This window comes from Lingula anatina, chromosome 1, assembly GCF_051362555.1.
Source record: "Lingula anatina isolate TDL-2025a chromosome 1, LinAna3.0, whole genome shotgun sequence".
Lineage (NCBI taxonomy): Eukaryota > Metazoa > Brachiopoda > Lingulata > Lingulida > Lingulidae > Lingula > Lingula anatina.
Window position 1 is genome coordinate 51342880 of NC_141767.1, and position 21913 is coordinate 51364792.

The window sequence follows — 21913 nt, forward strand, 5'->3', positions numbered from 1 at the left end:
ATGAGTATCACAAAGTCATGTAATCTTTGTAGATTATTACCTTAATATATATAGCATTTTGGGTAGTTTCATATACACCTCATAAAATAAAATACTTTATATTACATATTTTAAATTCATACCGTTTCTAGAAACAAATAACGCTAAAGCCGAATCTATCTTATTTAGCACAGTACGGTTCGTCATGATTATCGCCCAAAATTTCCGGCTGCTGACGTCAGAAGATTTGCGACGGCCATATTGGACGTGTTTGGATAAGTATCTGTTATTTTTCCCCTTTAGTTTAGAGACTCATTTGCAACGTCTGTGATTATATGCAATGTCAACATTAGTCCAGAGGTCTACTGGCCTAGTCCAGCGACGAAACGTCGCCTCCTCCGGTGCAGAGGGTGGCGGCAGTGAATCACGGGATGATGTAGAAAAAGTGCGAAAAAATGAGGAGGAGGAAGACGACCACGATTCAAAAGAAGCGAGACTGACTTTAATGGAAGAAGTGCTACTACTTGGATTAAAAGACAGAGAGGTAACAGATGCTCGGGATACAAAGAATTAACGAACGCGATTGACTTTTTAGTTCTGAATGTTTGAGATACCCGTCAGTACGATCAGAAAAAGAATTAATAAATGTAGCTCAGACTAATAAGTAATATTATAATAATTCTACCATTTTTACACACGATCCCATTCATTTATATGTGAAATAGCATTGGGTATCCATTTCCAGAATGAAGTCAACTTGGGAGATTGTTACCAAAAGCAGAAATAATAATTGAGTAAGGAAAAGTTCCGTAGATGAAGCACGCAGTGTCCACTGTTTTTTTCCTTTCTGCAGGCGCTGCCAGTAGTATCAATGAAAAATGATAAATTAATCATGTATTTTAACAATTTTATTTATCTTTTTTAATCTTTAGGGATACACATCTTTTTGGAATGATTGTATTTCATCAGGATTGAGAGGATGTATTCTCATCGAACTTGCTTTAAGAGGAAGAATACAGCTTGAACAAACTGGGATGCGGCGTCGTAGCTTAGGGACTAGAAAAGTTATATACAAAAGTGATACACCTACTGGAGATGTTTTGTTGGACGAAGCTTTAAAGCACATCAAAGAAACCAACCCCCCAGAAAACGTGCAAAGTTGGATAGAATACTTAAGTGGTACGTCTAAGTCATTTGATTTGTGTTATTGACTAATACATTATTCATTTCATCTTGACATGGCATTCTGCATGCTGACAAATATTCAATACTTTCACATGATGCAATTTGTGAGGTCTACTTCATACTATGAATGATTGTAGTAGGTGTCGTAGATTGGGTTCTTTTTATTCTGGATTTAAAATTAACATTTATATGTCTGCTTGTCACTTTTATATATATGTGGATATATGAAGATATATACATGCATACACTGCATTAACATACAACCAACTGATGCTGGTAGATAAATTATGTATATACATTTTGTGTTGCATTTTTGCTGTATTTCTAATGTCCTATTGCCATTCCAGGTGAGACATGGAATCCTTTAAAGCTTAAGTATCAGCTGAGAAATGTCCGTGAAAGACTTGCAAAGAATCTAGTGGAAAAGGGAGTTTGTTCTACAGAGAAACAGAATTTCCTCCTCTTCGACATGACCACACACCCCCTTACAGATTCTGTAATCAAACAGAAGTTAATTAAGAGAGTGCAAGATTCAGTTCTCAGTCGCTGGACCAATGACCCACAGCGCATGGACAAGAGAGTTTTGTCACTTATATATCTTGCACACTCTTCAGATGTCCTGGAGAATGCATTTGCACCTTTGTCAGATGATGATTATGAGGTCGCCATGAAAAGAGTGCGGGATTTGTTGGACTTGGATTTTGAAAAAGAAAGCATGAATGAAGGCACAAATGAACTGATGTGGGCAGTTATATCAGCTTTTACCAAGTGAACTTTTAACAGTCATACTTGTCAGGGTGCCTGTCTATTGTGGAGAGACCAAAGGGATATAACATAAGACAAATATATAATGCTTGGGATTTTCTTTAGTACGACAAAAGGAGTTCATGTGGTGTTTGTCAATACTATATGTTTGTTTATGCCAGTGAGGGGTACACTGAGTAATGGACTATTTTATGTTTTGGTGAGGATGTCACTGCTGGACAGAATGATAGCTACAGAATTTATCTTATCCTTATAAATGTGTGGAGGTATCCAGCTATCTGACCAGTTATTCTTTACGATATGGGATTTTATTCTCTGTCAGTCAGACTGACTTACATTAATATATACAGGCGATAAATTTCACCTTTGTCAATTTTATTTCTTTCATTGGGAATAAGTATTCATACTACATTTAGTATAGCACTAGACCGAAGATTTAATATTTTGTTTTCTGAAGATGTAAACCTTAATTCTACGACAAGATGGTGGTATTTTTAGCAATTGTTTATACATATTATTTCTTTTATAGTTGATGTAAACTTGTAAATGGGTCTCTTTCTTCTACTGAATTACATCATTACTTTTCTAATGTTTCAAGTTTAACCAGAATGCAATTTGTCCGTGTTTAGTAGCTTCATTATGAACCATGTAAGTGTGGCATTGACATGTCACCTCAAGTAATTAAAACATTCCTTGTTAAAATGCTCTAAATTGTTCGCAAATAAACTTCCCAGTGAATCTATTTGATTTACTGTCTGAATTGTGTAGATTAACAACCAAGAGGTGTCCAGCTGAAGTGTGATTAAATGTGCCTGTGGTTAATGTTTTGGATGCATTTAATATGGAAAGCAAGAACAAAATTTGATGCATGTTTCTTATTTAGCTGAGTGCATCTCAGTTTCCACTGTTTTATCATTTATTCAAACTGCATTTGTTTTATGCTAAATTAAAAAGATTTATATGAGCCAGAATATCAAGCGAAGATAAATGATGATTTTGTAGCTAAAGTTGGTGCAATTCTGGACTAGTTTAAAAGAAAATTCGATTTGTTAATATGCAGATTCTGTGTAGTAATGTATGACAGAGGAGAGTCACACATTACAATATAGTGGACATACAAAGTGATGTTCTTTTTGTAAATAGCCATGGCTTATACATATTGGGGAAATAAAGATGGGTTTTACAGGGTACCATGTGTTTATGTGATAAAATCGAGCATAATTTTAGGCCTAAAACTGAATTAGATGACGAGGGATATGTAAATCGTCCTTACTACTAGATTAGCAATGGACATTAATGCAGGAAGTTGCATCACCCCATTCAAAACAAAGTTTTTCCTTTATGAATATCCCATAATTTCTATCAGTTCTTATATGGTGACCATTATTCACAAAGTTCAGTGCTGCTCTAATAGGGAACTTTTGGCTGGAATGTATATTTATTATAATTTCTTTTATTATTATTTTGATGAAATCATATAGATCATCTAACCACCTGTTTTTGTCTACATCATCCTTGGGGGAAAGTCATGTTACAAGGAAAACTAAACTGGAAACTTGTGCCTTTACACATCTTTACGTAACAAGTTTGGGTAAAGATTTGAATTTTGGACCTGGTTTCATAAATCCATCTGAAGCCAGTTGTTTCTTGTCTATAGATTTAGCTGAACCTGGTCACATGCAATCTGTTCCTAATAACTAGAATTTCTACAGCCTTATCTCTGTTTACCATTTTTGCTGGAATTTCTTACTGACAGATCCTTTGCTCATCTCTTGTTTGCATGCTTGATAGAAGCAGTTGGATAATGATGGGTTAACCTTTACCTGGACGATGAATTGTAATGGTCATGAGCCTTCATTTAATTTAGTGGGCTCATGAGGGCGGAAGTAAAAAGACTAAGGCTTGCAAGGTATATTTGGTAGTTTATTGTTACAATAGCAATCATGGGAAATAAAACAATTTCAGTCCCTAGTTGTCTTTACCTGTGTAATTTGGCATCATACTCATAATTTTTCATTGCAGATGGGAACTGAGTTCATTGTTATGTGTGATAAGAACCTTGTGAACAAACATTCAAGTCAAATTTGAAAACCAGCTCATTGACCATCAAACTTTGACTTAAAGCCAATTTTTTTTCTTTAGAAGCATGTTGCTTACCATGGTAATATACCCCACATTAAAATAGTTCAAGTATGATTAACATATTATGTGGATCTAGGGGTGGCTTGACATGTAATTATAAATCTACTGTTACCAGGCACAAGGTGTTTCAGAACCTTCTTCATTTTAGGGATCCAGCCTTGAATAGAATGGGAACAGGACACAGGCCAACTCTAAAAGATCATTTTGACATGAGAGAAAATATTACTTGTCAACTTCTTTTTGCCATCATTGAGAACCATGTCAAAACAGTACCCTCTTTTTTTTTTTTTTTTTTTTTTTTTTGCTGTTTATTGTTTAGAACAAAAATTAGTCCAGTTGTGTTAACTTGTGCAGATATCCTAGGATTACCTTCTTCTATGATGCTTGATAATGTTTCATTATTGAAAACTTCCATTCTTCCAGCCGCTTTGTCTATCAAAGGAATTATATCACTTTGCTATTGGCCTTTTCATTGCATTGTCTCCTCTATTGACATCATGTAAGCTATTGTCATTGGCTCACGACAACTGCTATGCATGGGACAGATCTCATAAGACAATTAAAATTATATAAAATGTGACAAGGTCTTCTATTATTGCACTGGGTGTTATTTATTCAATTTCATGAAATATCTATTTGAAGATAAGGTCCCAATGTTTAACAAAACTTATTTGGTCTTTTTATTGTGATATACAAAGATATTCAGAATGATAATTGAAATAAAAATGTAAAATGAAAGTAAATTTTGATGAGCAGAGATTCCAAATGCTGCAGACTTTTTTTGTGGAAAAAGCAGTCACACTTAATGAGGGCAATGTATACATGGCACTTCATTAAATTCACCAATAGACAGCTCAATGCTAACTTAAAATTACCATAAATTTTAAAAATCATCCTCATTTGATACCTTTCAATCTTTTTAAATAGCAAAATGAGAAAAGATAAATTCAGAATGCGATTATCAAACAGAAGAATCTTTTTTACTTATGCTTTCAAGACATTTTGCTTCCTTGTGTAATTTGAACCTAGACAATGTTGTCACGTTGCATTTCATATGTTATACAGAAAGAGACAGTGCCTTGGCACTCAACTGTTGATCATGAGAATCTCAATTTTCACTTTAGAGAACCTAGATGTGCATATGTATCTAACACAATTCTCAAAAATATTTGCACTAAAATTAGCTGTGCATACCAGAAAATATATGATCTTTTTCTTTGCCAAAATCCAGTAAACTTTCTTTTAAAGGAAATCTATTAGTTCATGAGAATGGTTAAAAAATTGTCAGATTACAAGTTAGAGATATTCACTGCTAGAATAGTGGCCTATGCGGCAATAAAACAAAAGTATTATAGCTATGGTAAACACATAACAGGATGCATATAAATTTTCTAACAAATTTATTAAATAAAATAAATTAGTTTCTGCCCAGCTTAAATGCTGCTTTAAGTAAAAGGCTTGACATTAGGCTGGATATATTATTTTGCAAACTGTAACATCTAGTTTGATAACAATATAACGACAACAGCCCTGTACAAAAAATGAAAAACTCGATGAATTTTAATCATTAACATGGATATACGTAAATGTGAACTTTTTGCCTCCATACATATTGTCAGTTGGCTTGGATAAATATATTTAATGAAATGTGCACATGTGAAAGCAGTTACTTTTCTTACACAATGAAATTTTGTAAACGATAACAAGAACTGACTGATATATTGTAAAACCTTTATATACCACTTTCATTACTCCAACATATCACTCAACAGAATAAAAGAATAATATATGAGAAATCTTCAGACAGCTAAAAATTACCACAGTGACTGTTGTAGCATGTTTCTCTGCTACTGCATACTTACAGCAGGTGCTCATAAAGGCCCAAAAATGTTAAAACTTTAGTCTTTATAATCATGTACATTAAGGAGATAAACTTAATATGCACAATATATTTCAATGTTGCTGTTAAACCAGTTCAGGTTTACAAGACTTGTAGGAACAATTTTTCTGCTAGCATTCCAATAACATTTTACCCACAACCACAATCTTAGCAATATCACTGAATACTCCTTTGCAGCCATCTTATGGCTTCCACAAAGAAAAGGCAAAAGGTTGTCTTAAATTTATTACAATTACAAACTGAAGCCAGAATGGATGGTTTTATACACCATCATTTGCTCACAACAGGTCAGCCTACACTTAATTGAGCCAATAAAAAATAAATAGTACAAAAAAAGATTAACTGTTACAAATGGGTATTTGATACAGTAAAAGAATAGAGGTGCTTTTAGTTTTCTTTTTTCTTCAACATGTCAACATATTGAATGTGTTATGAAGTCAATATTCTACAATGTAACTTAAGACTTTTGGAATGATAAAATCTAAATATATCACTTTGAAGAGCTAACTTCTATTACATGTGTTCCAAATTTAATATTAGTTGATATAAAATCAGCCCAGTTCAGTGCAGTTCAACACAATATGAAAAAAGGGCTTTCCAAACATCTAAGAACATTAAAGTTATTTGTTTATCATGTTATTATGGTTATAAAACATTCCAAAAGTGTCACAAAAAGTGTAGCAGTAGAAAAAAATTAACATTACATTCATTGGCTCATTGTGTCATAAGGACTTTTGCACTGTGTACAGCTTGTGCAGATAGACGTTTTTTAACAACTACTATACTCTCACTGATGTGCATACATACATAAATAGGTCCACTATTGTAAAGAAGCATCATGCATGTGTTCTAAATACACCACAACTCTGTGAACCATGTGGGATGTTGAGAATGTGCCTTCTCATTAACTTTGTATTCATTTTCTTTTGATTTGTAAGGTGACCTTTCCTTCTGGTAAGGACTTGAGCATATTCCATGCTTGATAATGTGTCATTTTAGTCAAGTTTTTGCCATTGATTGTCCTCAATTCATCACCTGTCCTAAGAACTCCACTTCTCTCAGCTGATCCACCTGAAATCAATGACGGTATATTAGCTTTATCTGAAGTTATCTGCAACATTTCAACAACAAACACAGAAGCCATCTCTTTCCTGCATAAATATTTAAAAAAATTTTTTTAATATTATAAGAAAGTTCTAAAAACTTTTAAAAATATACAAAAAAAAACAAGAAATTAACAAAATATTCACCAGTAAAGGTATATTCAATGTAATAGCTAATTCCTTATCATGGTATAATACATTAAGACCCAAACATGCAAAGCCAAGACTGTCTTTCAACAGCCACACTTTCATGTCATTTGTTGTTACATAATAAAATTATTTAATTTTTTCTAAAAGAATGGAATATATTATGCTTAATCCATACATAACATCTAAAAGGGGTGTAAATGTTTAGGCCCTACATACAAAAATAAATGTATTTCATACCACACTTTAGCATAAGTAAAATCCCAATGTAAAAGTTTTTTTCTTAATCTGTAACATAAACTGATCTATTTATAAAAAGAATATAAGTTTCTATTGAATTGTAAATAATTTGGCAGTTTTTTTGTTTGTTTGTTTGTTTGTTTATTAAGGTTATTGTACCTTTGAAAATCCTTTTTACAGTGATTGGCCTATCCCCCAATGGGGAATCTTTGCCACCCTCTAAACAGAAGCCCAAGCCAGTAACACCTTTGGTCATTTCAACTTCAATCAAGCTATCTGACAACCCAGGCTCTGAATGAAACAAAATAAAACGTATAAAATAAACCAAGAAGCAAAAATGTACTGATCCTCTTCATAATGTACAGTTGAAGACGAGGTCTACTTAAAATGACTGAGAATAGAATTTGGAACCACCATGATTCTTAATCCAAATCATATCTCTTAATCCAAAAGGACAAAATATGCCACAATATAAAGAGGATACCTTCATGAAATCATCAGATAAACTGAACATGCATTTAAAGGCATCAGCAGAAGATATGAATAATTCAAGCAAAGTGCATCAATTTTTAAAACAAAAGCAGAACGGAAAAGATCAATAATAATAATAATTCACAGAATCAGACATTTAAATAAAATTTGCTTTCAGAATTTCTAAAACAGATTATTAGTGATTATCAGAAATGTGTTACCATTTCTGTTTTGAGACCGTGTAAATAACTAAAATCTGTTCTGATATATGAGGATAGATTCAGACAATTATTTATCTTAAAAGCTAGTAATGAACTCCACATATTCCCCATTTTGCTAAAATGCACTATGATAAAATAAAAGGTACAGTGATAAACATCAAATATTTACCCTCTTTTTTAACTTCCATTGTATTATCCAACTCCCCTTTAAAATCTTCTCCTGTTCTGGAAAGGACCAATACCAATGGCTGCTTGTGGGTGCGTAACAGGCGCTGTGCTTCTGTGACACCAACATTGATCAAGCGTTTGCCACTTATGGACAGTAAATGATCACCTTTCTGAATGCGGCCATCTTCATCAGCAAGACTGTGTGGAGTTACATGATCCACCTGCATACGGCAAAACAATCAGGGAGATATATTCAGGAGTATTTTATTTTATACAAAGCATTAAGATATAAAAAAATTCTTGAATACATATGTTCACTGAATGGGCAACTTGATAAACATTAGCAAGTTACAAACTGTAATACCTCCTGGTGGGGTATACAAATACAACACTCTTTCTACTTCTATGTTAGGGATAAGTACTTAAGTTATCAGAGAAAAAAGAATGCCAAAAAAAAAGGAAAACCACAAGTTTCCTATTAAGTGAAAACATCCTAAATGGTGGGAAAAAAAGACATCCACCAACTCACCAACAGTCCTCCAGCTCCATCCACAGCAGTTAACTGGACACCCAGCAGCTGCCCTATCTCCCTGTGTAACACACACACAATGATGTGGTTGTCATCAGGGGCTCCTGCCTCATCCAAGGACTGGTTGGCATCTTCCAGTAGCGACTGCAGTTCTTCTGCTGGTATCTGACTACAGATGGACACATCAGATAAATTAGATGGAGATCTCCTCATGGGATCGCCTTGCTGGGACACAGAGGCCAGATCATACTCACTCAAGTTTGATGCAATAGACCAGCTTCTTTTACTCCTAGCTGTATTCATACTAAGACTGTCACTGTAGCTACTGCTTGGTGACAGCAGAGCCAGTCTCGATATTGTGCTCCCTTTTCTGCTCAGATCCACATCAGATTTTACCATGGTTGGAAACTGATCATCAAGATTTGTTTCTACATCCACCAGAGGAACTCCAGGTAAAACCTTAGAACTTGCGAAACTGTCTGTTTCAATAATACTGTTGGGTCTACTTCCAATGAAGAAAATTTTTGATTCGTCTTCTGATTCATCTGAAGACTCCATTTGTGTGGGATAGTCAGTAGTTTCCAATGCAGGGGGTGGACAAGATGGAAGGGGCGGTGAGGACATAGGCAGAGGAGGAGGTGAATCTGAACTCTCTCTGGATGTTGGTGGAGATTTTTGATAACTCAAAAGGACAGGAGTGCGCTCAGTCTTAAATTCATTATTTCCAGCAGAAGTCTGTTGGCTTGGCTTGTCGACATGGGAATTATGTCCATGTCCATTTTTATCAGCTGTCTGCTTGCCTTCTTTATGTGATGGAAATGGAGTAAACTTTTTCAGTGGCTTTAAAATGGGCATGGTTGAAGTATTATGGGATTCTTTAGTTCCTGTTTTTTCTGGAATAACAGTTGGTTCTTTTCTTTTAGCTGCAGGTATGTCCGCAACTGCCTCCTTCTGCTGGGATGTACTGCCTAATTTATCAGATGCTTGACTTTGGAATTTCAGATTTTCAGAAGAATGTTGCACTATTTTTCTGGGCAATTCAGGGGTATCTTCATAAAGTGTTGTAAATGGTCCAGTTTTCTTTTTGGCTTCACCTGACTCAGTATTGTTGCAAGTAATGGAATCCTCTGAATTGGTTATGTTTTCAGTTTTCAGCTGTTTATCCACAAAAGCTTGCAACCTGTCAAAACTTGGTGACAAACTTTTTATATGGTTTGGGCTTTTTTCTGGACTTTTGCTGGGTGATTTCACTGGACTGTACAGTATCTGAGTAAATGGTTTGGGCTCTTGTTTTGGTGATACCTCCTGCCTTGGACTTGTCTTGTAGAAAGTGGGTCCTTCTTCGCCCTCTGGTGGCAATCTTGGATATTCTGGAACAGGGCTTTCTGAAGTATCAGAACTACTCACGCTACTAGAGTCTGATAATGACTTGTGAACATATTGTTTCCCTAATGGGGACTGCCTTTCCAGTAACTTTTGCAAAGGTGTTGAGGAATTTTCTTTTGTTGGCGATATGTTCCTCACATGCTCCTTGTTCTCTGAGAATTTTTCCTTTTTCTGCAGCACTATGGGTTTGTGAGATGTAACTGTGATCCCTGCTTGCTGTGTTATATCTGTTTTAACTCCTAGAGGGGAAGTGGATTCTGTCCTTGTAGACACCTGCTCTTTATCTTGATGGCCAACTGGCACTTTTAGTTCAACTTCAGATATTGTGTTTATAGACCCTGAAAGTAAATTTCAATTTGTTATATGCTCCTCTTGAAAAACAATTTCGGGATCTACTACAAATGGTGATGATTCCTGTTATGGACCATCAAAATATACCACATGAATATTATGGTGTTCCTCAGTAAACAGGTGGTGGCTAGTACTGAAATACCCATTTTCAGGATATCCCATATAAAGAAAACTTGCCTTGAGGCGAGAATCAGCACAAACTACACCATAAATTATCATGAAGTATATGTCTTATAGTAGTATAATATAGCTGCCACCCCTATCATATCAATTACACATACCTTCTTCTGCTTTGGCAGCTAAGAATACAAGACGAATGATCCCTCTGGGCAAGAACTTTAACAACTGCTCTAGCTTTGTAGTCGACTGTCCAGCAGTGCTTTGACCATTCACTGACAGTAAAATGTCCCCAGTTCTGAAATGGACAGTCACAAAATATCATAGTTCAAAAGCCTACTAAAAAACAATACATAAAGCAATATTATTATATAATGTCAAAGTATTTCATCAGAGAGAGACTAAAACAGAGACTAAAAAGTTAATCATTTAATTGTATAACTTTCACAATATAGGTGATTTTATTTATAAATTGAAAACAAAACACATATCTTCTATGCATTGTGTCATGCCTTAAATTGCATGAAACAGAATATAAAACTAAATGTATTTGATAGTGATGCTGAAACGCAATGTACTAATCACAGGCTCTTAAACTCAAACTAATCTTCTTTTTCTAAATATCCCTTTATACTTTAGTCAACATTAAAAACATGCTAACTTCCATCCCAATATGCAATACAATCCCAATACATACTAGGTTTGACTGCTAAACACAAGTAAAATTCTTTCAACAACTTCACAAGTACAACAAAACAGCAAGAAGTGTCAGTTTACTTTTGAATACTAGTAATGTGAAACCATCAATCATATGTCCCAATCTTATTCCACTTATGATAATATGATTTATTGACAGTTCTTTATATGCAAATATATAAATGAATAAATTGTGTAAATCTGCACAGAACTATATGTGTAAGATATTTACACAACATAAAAACACCTTGCTATCACTAGTTATATAATCTACTAGAAGTGCTACTAATTAAGTGTTTATGTCCAATTTTATGTGGATGTTCATTTTAGTTCTAACAGAGTGGAAGTAAAAAGGCTGTTCTCCCTTGATGTCAGAAAAAGGAAGAACAGCAGTCTCAAGGTTAAACTCACCTTATCTGTCCATTTTTTCCAATAGGTCCTGTTTTCTGAATTTCAGTAACCACAGCTTTACCGTCTGGGTTGACTTCTACTTTCAGTCCTAATCCAAGAATACCTGAAAGAAAAATGGCATCTGTCAGAGTCTAGACCAATCCTATGCTATTCAGGCCAACTTACATATACTATTGAGCAAGGGTTAAACGTGGCTTAAAAAAGTGCTTGAACACCTTAGGGGTTATTCAGCATAATTTGTCACCGTATCTCCAATCATTATCAAATCTATTTTCTGTAGCAAGATTACAAGTATATTAAGTGAACTTCTTCGCTTAAGTTCAATTCCAGGCTGCTAAGTCAACATATTTCTCAGTTCTCTTTGATATACATTTTTCAATCTTTGATAGTTTGTTAACCATACTAATCTTTAATATGAAAGTCAATTATCCAACTCTTTCACTAGATAAAAAAACCCTTATCCTATATTCACATCAAACTGCCAAACCTTGATGCACTTCCTGGTACACAAATGTCAAGCATTTTTACAGAAATTTCCATAATTTATAAATACAGCTGCTGGTCAATCTACACTACAGCTCTTGTGATTACATTAAATTTTATTCCAAATGATTCCTTTTTACATCAACCATCCACCTATCTTAAGTTAACATATCCTGTTATATTTCAAAATGTCCTTTCCTAAATGAAATATTCATTAAACGAAGCAGACCTTGAGTAAACCTTACTTGATCTCTGTCTCTTGCTAATATATTGCACATATGATATCATATCTACCTTAAATGTGTCGCCATAAGCCCTCAGTTTTCACCAAAACAGCATGACCCAACTCTGATATTTGATGTGAAACTTATTATACTGACATGTTTGTACGGTAAGATTGTTATTCCAATAGCAAAAAAGGAATTTGATTGATAACATCTGCAACATTCATCAGCCATCCTACTTTGCACAATACATTTGTTATTGATCTTAAAAATTATCACAAAAAGCTTACCTCCATAATAATATGCATGACCTAGCTACTACACCAATGCCATAAAACCCTACCTGCTGTCTATGTATAATAATTCTCTCAATATGGAGATACAATTGTCATATTCCCATAGATTCATGTGTCAATGTCCCAAGGGCAGAGTGACTACGCGTTTACCAAGAGTATGCATAAACCATAAACCATAAAAATTATCCACATAGGTATTATAGTCGAGAATAAAAACACCATGATGCTGGTTTTCCCTTCAAGTTAAGTTGCACTATCTTAAACTGGATGAGGTAAGCTTAATTCAAAGGAAGCAATTCTAACCATATTATGAAGCTGTCACATAGTTCACTTCACCCCACCTGTCCCCGGCTGTGTACTTCTCTCTTTTATACACTTCAACTGATAACAATGCAGAAGAAAAATGCAAGGCATTCGTGACTTCCGTGGAGAGAATGTAATCTCATTCCAGAAAAAAATTGATACCTCTCTCAATTGAAGTGATTCTTAAATACCTTCTGCCACTTTGTGTGTGTGTGAGTGTGCGTTTTTTTTTTTTTTTCTTTTTTGAGAGAGATAATATTTTGATATATAACACTAATACATGTGCATCAAATTTTGTTTTTCTTTGAGGCAGTATTTTGACACACACCATGCTTAGATCTGCACGAAAATACTGATAAGTATCAGGATGCTTTCAAACATGCCACTTCAAGTACAAGTTATTCAGTTCACTGACGTCTTAAAAACTTAGATGGTTAAGATATGAAACACTATTTATTTGAATTTATTAATACATGCCATATTTAGTGTCTTTTTGAACAATTCACAATCCATAGTCATTTTATAGCAACTTGTTCAAGTGTCACAAACAAAAAGACCTGCTTCTGCGTAACAGATTTGTAAAGCAATGGTTTTTGCTAAACAATTTTTTTATATGAAAGTATACATGTGGCACAAAAGCACACTAATCTCACAACTGCTCTGATAAGTTAACTACATGTCAGAATCAATTCAAACTCAAAAATACAATGCTCACATTAAGTGCCTTGCTTTTAGGGTAATTTCCTACTATAGACAAAGTTTAAAATTTACTCACACAGTTCACTGTAACAAATTTAAAGACACCTTTTCCTAAGCATCACTAAATGTCTTATCAATTATTTAATTCAGATATATTCAAAATGACCCCTGCATAACTGACAGTTTCCCATATTTTTAAACTAAAAGTCTATACAATTATCAGGCAGAAAATGATAACTCTTGCTTTTTGTTGAATAATCATGCCATAAAACCCTAATCTGTTTTAGAAACACTTTAGAAGCCATATTTCAGCTGAGTACTCTATAAAGTCATCAGGCATTTTCAGAAACTTCATAAGTATTTTAGTGCTGGTAAATTAAATGAGATTACTAATTTGGGACAATAATTATAAAGCCAGATAAAAATATGTACTTAAAGGTTACTCGATATGGAATTTAAAACTGCAAAGCTAACATCAGTTGTACAGATTACATATACAAGAAACACATACTGCTATAAAGCAACATCAAGGCAAAAGTAATTTCATTAAGTACATTTCACTGAACAGTTTATATATTCAGACAAGGAATTTCTTTAAGAGTACATCATAAATCTGAAAGTTTTTAAAGATTGTTACCTTTCAGGACATCAATCTGAAAAGCTTGGTCGGGTGATCTTTTTTGGAATACCACTGGCTGGATGGCACTCTTTTCACTCCATTTTCTTGCAGAGGTGGTCCAAGCTGGTGTTGATCTGACAGATGCTGCACCAGTAGTTGGTTGAAAACTGAGAGGCTTAGCTTTCAGTAAAGCTGGCTTGGGGTCAGATTTTACTTCAGAATCAGATGGCTGTTCTGGCCATTTGGAACTTCCTTCCTGTGATTTTCTCTGGGCTAAATACCCACTTAAAGTCAGTGGCCTTTTCAGTTGCAGTGGCTTTACCAGAGGCATAGTAATTGGTTGTGCAGAAGTTTTGCCTTCTTCAGAATCTGTCGTATTTGAAGCAGACGCCATTTCTACTAGGGGCTGCTCTGCTTGTTCTATGACCTCTTCTTTAGTCATTGAGGCTGGGTGGAAAAGTTTGGAATCAAAGTCTAAGTCATAGTTAAATTGTGTCCCAGTTTGATCTTGTTGCTCTGTGTTTGTCACTTGTTGTTTTTGTAAGAGGGTTTCCCATTGCTTGGAGTAGTCAGATTCAGTTTTGTCCTGATTTTCAGTTTCGGAGTCAAAATCCAAGATGTCACCTTCTGTAAATTTGTTTTCCATCCCTTCATGAAAAAATTCAATGGTTTCTTCTTGAGACTCAACAGACATTTCTGTCAAAAGAGGAAAGCGAAATTTGCTTGCTTCATTTTCAACATTCCAATTTTGGCATGTTATATCATCACTAGCATTAATTATATTAAATGTATTATCTGGGCCAGTGTCATGTATATCAGTTAATAGTTCACTTGCATCATGCAATGCACTCTTTGGTTTTTCATTAAAAGAATCTGGGGGAGGGATGATCATTTCCAAGACTTGTGGATCTTGTTCTTTTGGATTTACAATAAATTCAACAGGAGGAGGACCTGAACTGGGAAGTGGCGGGATATAGTCATCTGAGTCACTGTCACTATTAGATCCAGCAGTTATTTCCGTGGCACTTTCAGGGAGAAAGGTAGAATTATTCAAGTCAGTCGTGTTGCTAATCATGGCAGTAGACACTTTTTGGGTTGGTTGGTCAGTATTTATTACCACAGGTATTTGGTCTTCGTTATAATCCTGTTGCTTAACTTCTTTTATTAGTTCTAATATGCTTTTCTTGCTGTTTGGGGACGATTTTTGTTTATTGCTCTCAGATGTTGCAGTTACTTCCTCTGGGGAAGCTATATCACTTGCCATTGAACAGTTTGTTCCTTTCAAACCAGCACCCTGTTTGTCAGCAGTATGTCTTGAATCAAACTCATCATAGTTTGACAACTCTTCAGTTTCATCTTCCTCTGTGACTTCACTGAGTGTCAGTGGCTCACTTACTTCAAAATGGGGAAGACCGTGACGAGGGAGAGATTCAAGAGAGAAGTCATCCGACATTTCAATGACTCTGTCCCCAATGTCCGTAAGTCCATCGACTTCACTTTCTTCAGTGTCCATCTGCTCCATTTCCAGTAAGTGATCATACAAACTACTGCTGTCATCTGAGAATTCTTCCATAGTTTTGAATTCTTGTCCCTTGTGAAACCCCTTTTCACAAGAAGGATCTCTTTTTTGTGATACAGTATTTGTAATTAAGATTTCACTCTCAGGTTTTTGACTTTCCTGGCATGAGTGATGGGATGATGGAGTGAGATTTTCAAGATCAAACTCCTTTTCAAGCCTCTCAAAAGGGCTGATGAGTTTGTGATGAAAGTTAGATATTGGGGTTAGTGTTCCAGGAACAGGAGAACCTATTGTATCAAATGCATCTTCTTCTTCTGCATTAGCAAGTTTTGTAATGTCTTCTATTGTTTCTTTACTTTGCTCTTTATCAAAATCATCATAATAGGTGCTACTTTGTGGGAGATCATTTGGATCATAATCCTTAGCATCTTTGACCAAAGTTTTATCTTGTGACTCCTCATCATCTCCTTCCTTACCTAAATGCATGCATTCAGTCTGAGATTCATCCTCTGAGCTGATGTCCAAAATGTCATCAATATTTGTTGCCAAGACACCTTTCTCTCCATCTGGGACCTGATTCTGTTCAGATGTGACACATGTATAAGAATCTTTTTGCAATGGAGTTTGGCAGTCTTCACCTTGCTTTGCTTTCACAGCTGCACCAAAAGGCGTAATGGAGATAGGAGCTACAAACACTTCTCTGACTTCCTCATCACTGTCTGAATCACGGCTGGTGTAAATAACACTTGACAGCATTTTTGTACCTTGAATACTTTCCCTATCTGCCCCTTTTTTCCAACTTGTAGACTGGACCTTGAACTGGCTGTCATCATGTAGATCACATTTTGACGAATCTGTGGAGACGTCTTCCACATTTTCTCCATTCCCAAAGTTGTCCCTCAACAATGATAGCTTTACCTTTGTTTGAGCAAAGACAACACTGTGGTGTGGCTGATCCTGCATGGCTGGTGACAAGTCTTCCAACTGCAGGGCATCTATGGACCTGTCTTCTGCTCCTACCACCTCCAAGTTCTTATGTGATTCTGCACCTGCGTTTTCTGAAGTATCTGGGTTTTTTGTTGTCATTGTGACATTGATGTCCATTGAAGGACAGAGATTGACTTGCCTTAATACTTTCAGGGTGACTTCACCATAAGCATCATTGAGAGCATCCATGCATTCTGACTGTGTGAGTCCTTTCAGTGATATGCTGTTGCATGACACCAGCCTATCCCCCTCTCTCGGTTCACCTTTCTCTGCACACACACCGCTAGGCAGGACCCTTTTGACCTGTTAACAGAAGTAAGAAATCACAAGTGTGTCAATATTTTTCCATCGTGTGTACCCTTTCTAAACCTTCACACCTGTTAACTTTCTTAGTGCCACTTCCTATGACAACAATTACCTTGGCAGGCTATTGTTGTCAGACAGTCTCATTCTTACAACAACTACAGGAAAAATAATAGAAAGTATTGTATGGGAACTGTAATGCTTAAGGACAAAAACATCATTTGATGATGAAAAGTTATCTTTAGTAAACATGCATTATTATTTTTATGAAAGTTAAGATGTATTTCAATATAAAATCATCACAAAATTTACAAAATTTCCAACTGACTTATTTAAAACTGAATGTCATAACTACATGTAGTCATGGTCAATACATTTATCAAATAAAAGAGAAACATGTCGTCTATCCTACACCTGAAGTATAATTTCAGTTGTAATCCTCTCACTAAAGTCCTATCACATTTTAAATAAGCCAAATAATGAGGTCCCTACCTGACAGTATTCTCTGGTGGATCCATAACTTGGTACAATACTAATACCTAGACAGTCTTTGGGCCCCCTGTAGACATTGATACTGAGTAGAACATAGCCTTTGGGAATTTTCAAACCTTCCTCAACTGCTCCATCATCAGAATCATAGAACTGATTCTCTTCCATGGACTGAATAGATGACAGGTCAGAATCTCGGTGGCCAATCCTGAGAGCATCAACAGATTCTGTGTCACTCTCTGTGAATTCACTCCCAGAATCGCCTGGTTTTAAGATGTCATCGGATTCACTAGAGATGAATTGTTTTTCTACCCCACGTTTTATTGTCAGCATAACACGCAATGGAATTTCTTGAAAGTATGTAATGGCTTCAGAATGAGTCATGTTTCTCAAAGATCGTCCGTTCACTTGTAAAATTTCATCTCCTGGGCATAAACCTTTCTCACTTCCTGAGGCCCGCTCAGCAGCACCCCCTGGTATCACATTCTTCACAAACACCCCTTTATTCAAAGAGCTTTCATCTGGAGCATCTTCAAAATGAAGTCCCATGCCCAATTTTTCACCAGGCAGACGGTGAAGCATTAACACTTCAACTTTTCTGTCATCCTCGTCAGATTCTGATTCAGTCTCTGTCTCTGTCTCAGATGAATCTTCATCAGAGCATTCCCCATACATGCTGCCAAAATAATTTGCCTGCCTGGTCACATTATGCATATCTTCATAACAATTACCCTGTCGTTTAAGTTCTGCATCATTTTCTTCTGTTTGAGATAAATTCTTATGCTTCATATCTCTTAAAATTTCCTTATTGGTTACATGCTTGATATCCCCATCCCTTTTGTCAAAGTCCTCTTGTGTCAGGGTGCCCCTCCTTGCTGTGTGCCCACCATAGTCCCCATCACTGAGGTCTGAATCAACAATTTCTGTAGCAGCACCTGGAGTAGATTCTCGTGAATCTGGATTTTGAGGTACATTAACTTTTTTGTGAGGGGACACCAAAAGGTTGGAAGTTTGTCCATGTTCAGGATTTGTTTGCTGATCAATTTTTTGACCAACTGGTTTAACATTGCTTTGGTCACTCAAATGAGAACTGTTTTGGGGTTCATCTGTCTGGTGAACATCTACTTCAGTAAATATTACTTCTTTTTCCTGGTACTTAATATCTGCAGGTGCTTGAAGTGGAGATTTTGTTCCATCAGCAGTTGCATGGACAGATGCTATAGCAAAGATTGCACTTTTTGCGGATAAACTTGGGCGTGACCTGAACATGTCGTCCTCCTCCCCCGATGGTGGCACAATGGAAGATGGAGACTGAAAGAAGAAAGGGTACCTCACATTGTTGCCTTTACTATTGGAGATTATCAAGAACCTTTGTTCAAACCAAAGTCTTTCTTTAATAGCCTTTATTATTATTTTTTTTTATTTTAAAAGAAACATTCAACTCAGATCTTGAAAACCTTACCTGTCCACCCTGTTCTTCTTTGGGTGCTTCACTGACTGCTACCTCATACAAAGAGTCTGAAATGATAATAAAACTCACTAAAACATAACCAACACAATATGTACTCAAACTAAGTGTAGCAAAACGAGTAGCTTTCCATAACAAAATGAAAAAGAGCCCCTTTTCCAAGTCCATAATCTCTACTTGTTATAAGAAACATTTCTAAGTGATCATTAAAAACCCCACCAATATGTAATTTCTAATTTGAAAGTAGAACCTAAATTAATCAGTAGAACACAATCATCAGTCATCTCTTTGCATCAAATATTCATTTAATATTACAACTACTAACAACAGACCAAACACACATGACCCTCCACTAATGACATCTTAGCATCAATCAATACAGGGAATGTCATGTTTTTCCTTTTTATTGCAACTATATAAAAAAAATTCCTTGAATTTTGAACATAACTGAAGTTTGATACAAGACAACAATGCACATTTTTTTCAGACAAGGAGAAATAAGCAAGGTGAATATTTCTTTTTTTGACTGAATACAAAACACCCAGTCAAGACCAGACATTCAAACACCATGTACGATAAAAACAAAACAAAAATATTCACTCCATTCCATAAAATAACTGACAACGAGGTTAATAAATTGTTCAGGATTTGAATATCAATTCTGGTTGCAGAGGTTAAATACAACATGAATACAAGACTTGACATTTTCAAAACATAACTGTCTTGTAATTCACAGCATGCATTTGGTGTTCAGCTGAGGAACAATCATTGATTAAGCAGATTTTCATAATTTATCATTAATCCAACCCTCAATCCACCATTTTTATACTTCTGTAATTAAAAATCTCCACACCAAATAGTGAGTGATAAGATGCCTTATTCTCATGCAATCAATTTTTTTTACCACTATTATCCAAAACCACGAGATCCAGATATATTTTGGTACAAACTACAACAACGAAATCCACATCAACAAGGTTGTGAACACCAAGATATATGTATTACCACATCAACAAATACTGAGACAACTACCCCTTCACTTTCTCAACTTCATAGGGTAATAAATGTGTGATTGAAGAGTTTTTTATCAGTTTTTGTTAACCCTGTACCACAACCAGTTCTACTATACCTTACAGGATGCAGCGACAGACAATCTACATTGAGGGTTACTAGTCATAATAATGAATACAAGGTTCAATACGTACTTACTACACACGTTACCTCCACGCGTCTGACCTGAACAAAGAACAGTCAAGTACATGAAAACTAAAACAAGTGCCTAAAGAGTAACAGAACCAAACACATTTTAGCATCACAGCTAGTGTCAGTGCACAGGTTTCCACAATTAAACACATGCAAATGGACAAAGTTGAAGACGCACATTATTCTGCACATAAAGCTAACGACATACATGGAAAGGCTTGAAGATTGACAGTGCTAACATTCTTGTTAATCTTGTAACTAAAAACAATATTTTGTAAACACAGTTAACATTTACTAATCTCATAAAAAAAATTCATATCAACAAACAGACTGTAACAGATAAATTTCACATTAATTAATTTAAAAAAAAAAAAAGCAAGCATACAGTAACTTATTGGCAGTTGCATACAGATCTAATCACCATACCTCACCTGCTAACCCAACCAGAGGACAATTACATTTGTCTCAATCCTGGAATACCTGCACTGTCCACTATGATACATTGGGCTAACCCCAATCAATACATACTTTATGGCCCCAATCAATATTCCCTTAATCTCCCAAAACAGAAGTATGGCACCAGGAACAATTGATGTATTGTAATAACATATTGATTACTGCATTCCCTGCTTCACTTTGATAATTAGTGCATACTGAGTAAAGTATAAGCTACAGTTGCTGCCCTTGTAACATTTGATGAATGGATGTCAGAGGAAGCTTTTTACCTCACTGTTTGGCTTATGGATTGGCAATTAAAATGTGAAATGCTCTGCCTGCAGATGAATGGTTTTATTATAAAAAAAACTAATGCAAAACTGAAAATGTATATGAGACATGGAGTAATGGATCATGACATGGTACTTTGAAACAATATTACTAGATTCAAGGTTTACAGTCAACTTATGATCATCTTTCATTTCATACATGTGTGCAAATGAACAAATATATACTTATCTATAACTAGAGACATTTCCAAAATGTATGTTTTTATGCAAATCCTTATCTGTCACTCATGCTTGACAAAAAGGAGACAGCAGAGGAATTTAAACAGCATTGGCATTATGATAGCTATTTTGTAAATACCTTCTTTTTCTCAATAATATTAGAAGATATGACATGACAGGCAAAATCAAGAAGAAAAAAGATTTTGTCATGAAACTACAAACTACCTGACATTCTGCACTATGACCTTCTGGAAGGCTTACTTCATTCCTAACAATCATGGGTTCCTGTTTGCTCGCAGGTGAGGAAATATGGGCATGTAATATCCATTGAATAAACATGAATAGAATCACTGAATTCCAAAGCTAATTCTTGCTATAACAGTGTGCTTGACAATCTAAGTGTTTATTTTAAACCACGCAGAGGGAGGTCATGGAAGTTGGGCCAAGTACAAACATACTTAAATTGCTTAGCTCAGAGAAAATGCACCTATTTCAAACATTATTTGTTTTAGTACTTTCTGCATGTGGTAGGTTGCTTTACCCCCCCTGCAGCTGCTGAAGGAAT

The 21913-nt window shown here is 35.4% G+C and overlaps 2 protein-coding genes across 6 annotated transcripts in view; one reads left to right on the plus strand and one right to left on the minus strand.

Moving 5' to 3' along the window:
- Positions 1-203: 203 nt before the first annotated feature.
- On the plus strand, positions 204-3119 carry LOC106153574 (Golgi phosphoprotein 3 homolog sauron). Its single transcript, XM_013527549.2, has 3 exons — positions 204-523; positions 912-1158; positions 1512-3119. Exons 1-3 carry the CDS (start codon positions 320-322, stop codon positions 1934-1936), a joined length of 876 nt encoding a protein of 291 aa, XP_013383003.1. The 5' UTR covers positions 204-319; the 3' UTR covers positions 1937-3119.
- Positions 3120-5454: 2335 nt separating this feature from the next.
- LOC106153564 (uncharacterized) overlaps positions 5455-21913 on the minus strand; it is a 35185-nt gene continuing 18726 nt past the window's right edge. For 4 of the 5 annotated variants that reach the window (XM_087008081.1, XM_087008111.1, XM_087008094.1 and 1 more), the window contains 10 exons: positions 20411-20437; positions 19196-19251; positions 17737-19044; positions 14454-17244; positions 11812-11914; positions 10869-11002; positions 8851-10574; positions 8323-8542; positions 7621-7752; positions 5455-7042 (listed from right to left, as the gene is read on the minus strand). In XM_087008081.1, coding sequence (XP_086864207.1) covers positions 6888-7042; positions 7621-7752; positions 8323-8542; positions 8851-10574; positions 10869-11002; positions 11812-11914; positions 14454-17244; positions 17737-19044; positions 19196-19251; positions 20411-20437 — 6650 coding nt within the window. In that variant the 3' untranslated portion in view covers positions 5455-6887. The remainder of the gene's footprint in view (positions 7043-7620; positions 7753-8322; positions 8543-8850; positions 10575-10868; positions 11003-11811; positions 11915-14453; positions 17245-17736; positions 19045-19195; positions 19252-20410; positions 20438-21913) is intronic. The other variant, XM_087008087.1, reaches the window with a different exon arrangement.

Bases quoted from the DNA above. Each gene is read 5' to 3' on its own strand.
- LOC106153574 (XM_013527549.2), top strand. From the start codon at position 320: ATGTCAACATTAGTCCAGAGGTCTACTGGCCTAGTCCAGCGACGAAAC. The intron at 524-911 runs GTAACAGATGCT...TTTAATCTTTAG, and splicing joins TTGGATTAAAAGACAGAGAG to GGATACACATCTTTTTGGAA. The intron at 1,159-1,511 runs GTACGTCTAAGT...TTGCCATTCCAG, and splicing joins TTGGATAGAATACTTAAGTG to GTGAGACATGGAATCCTTTA.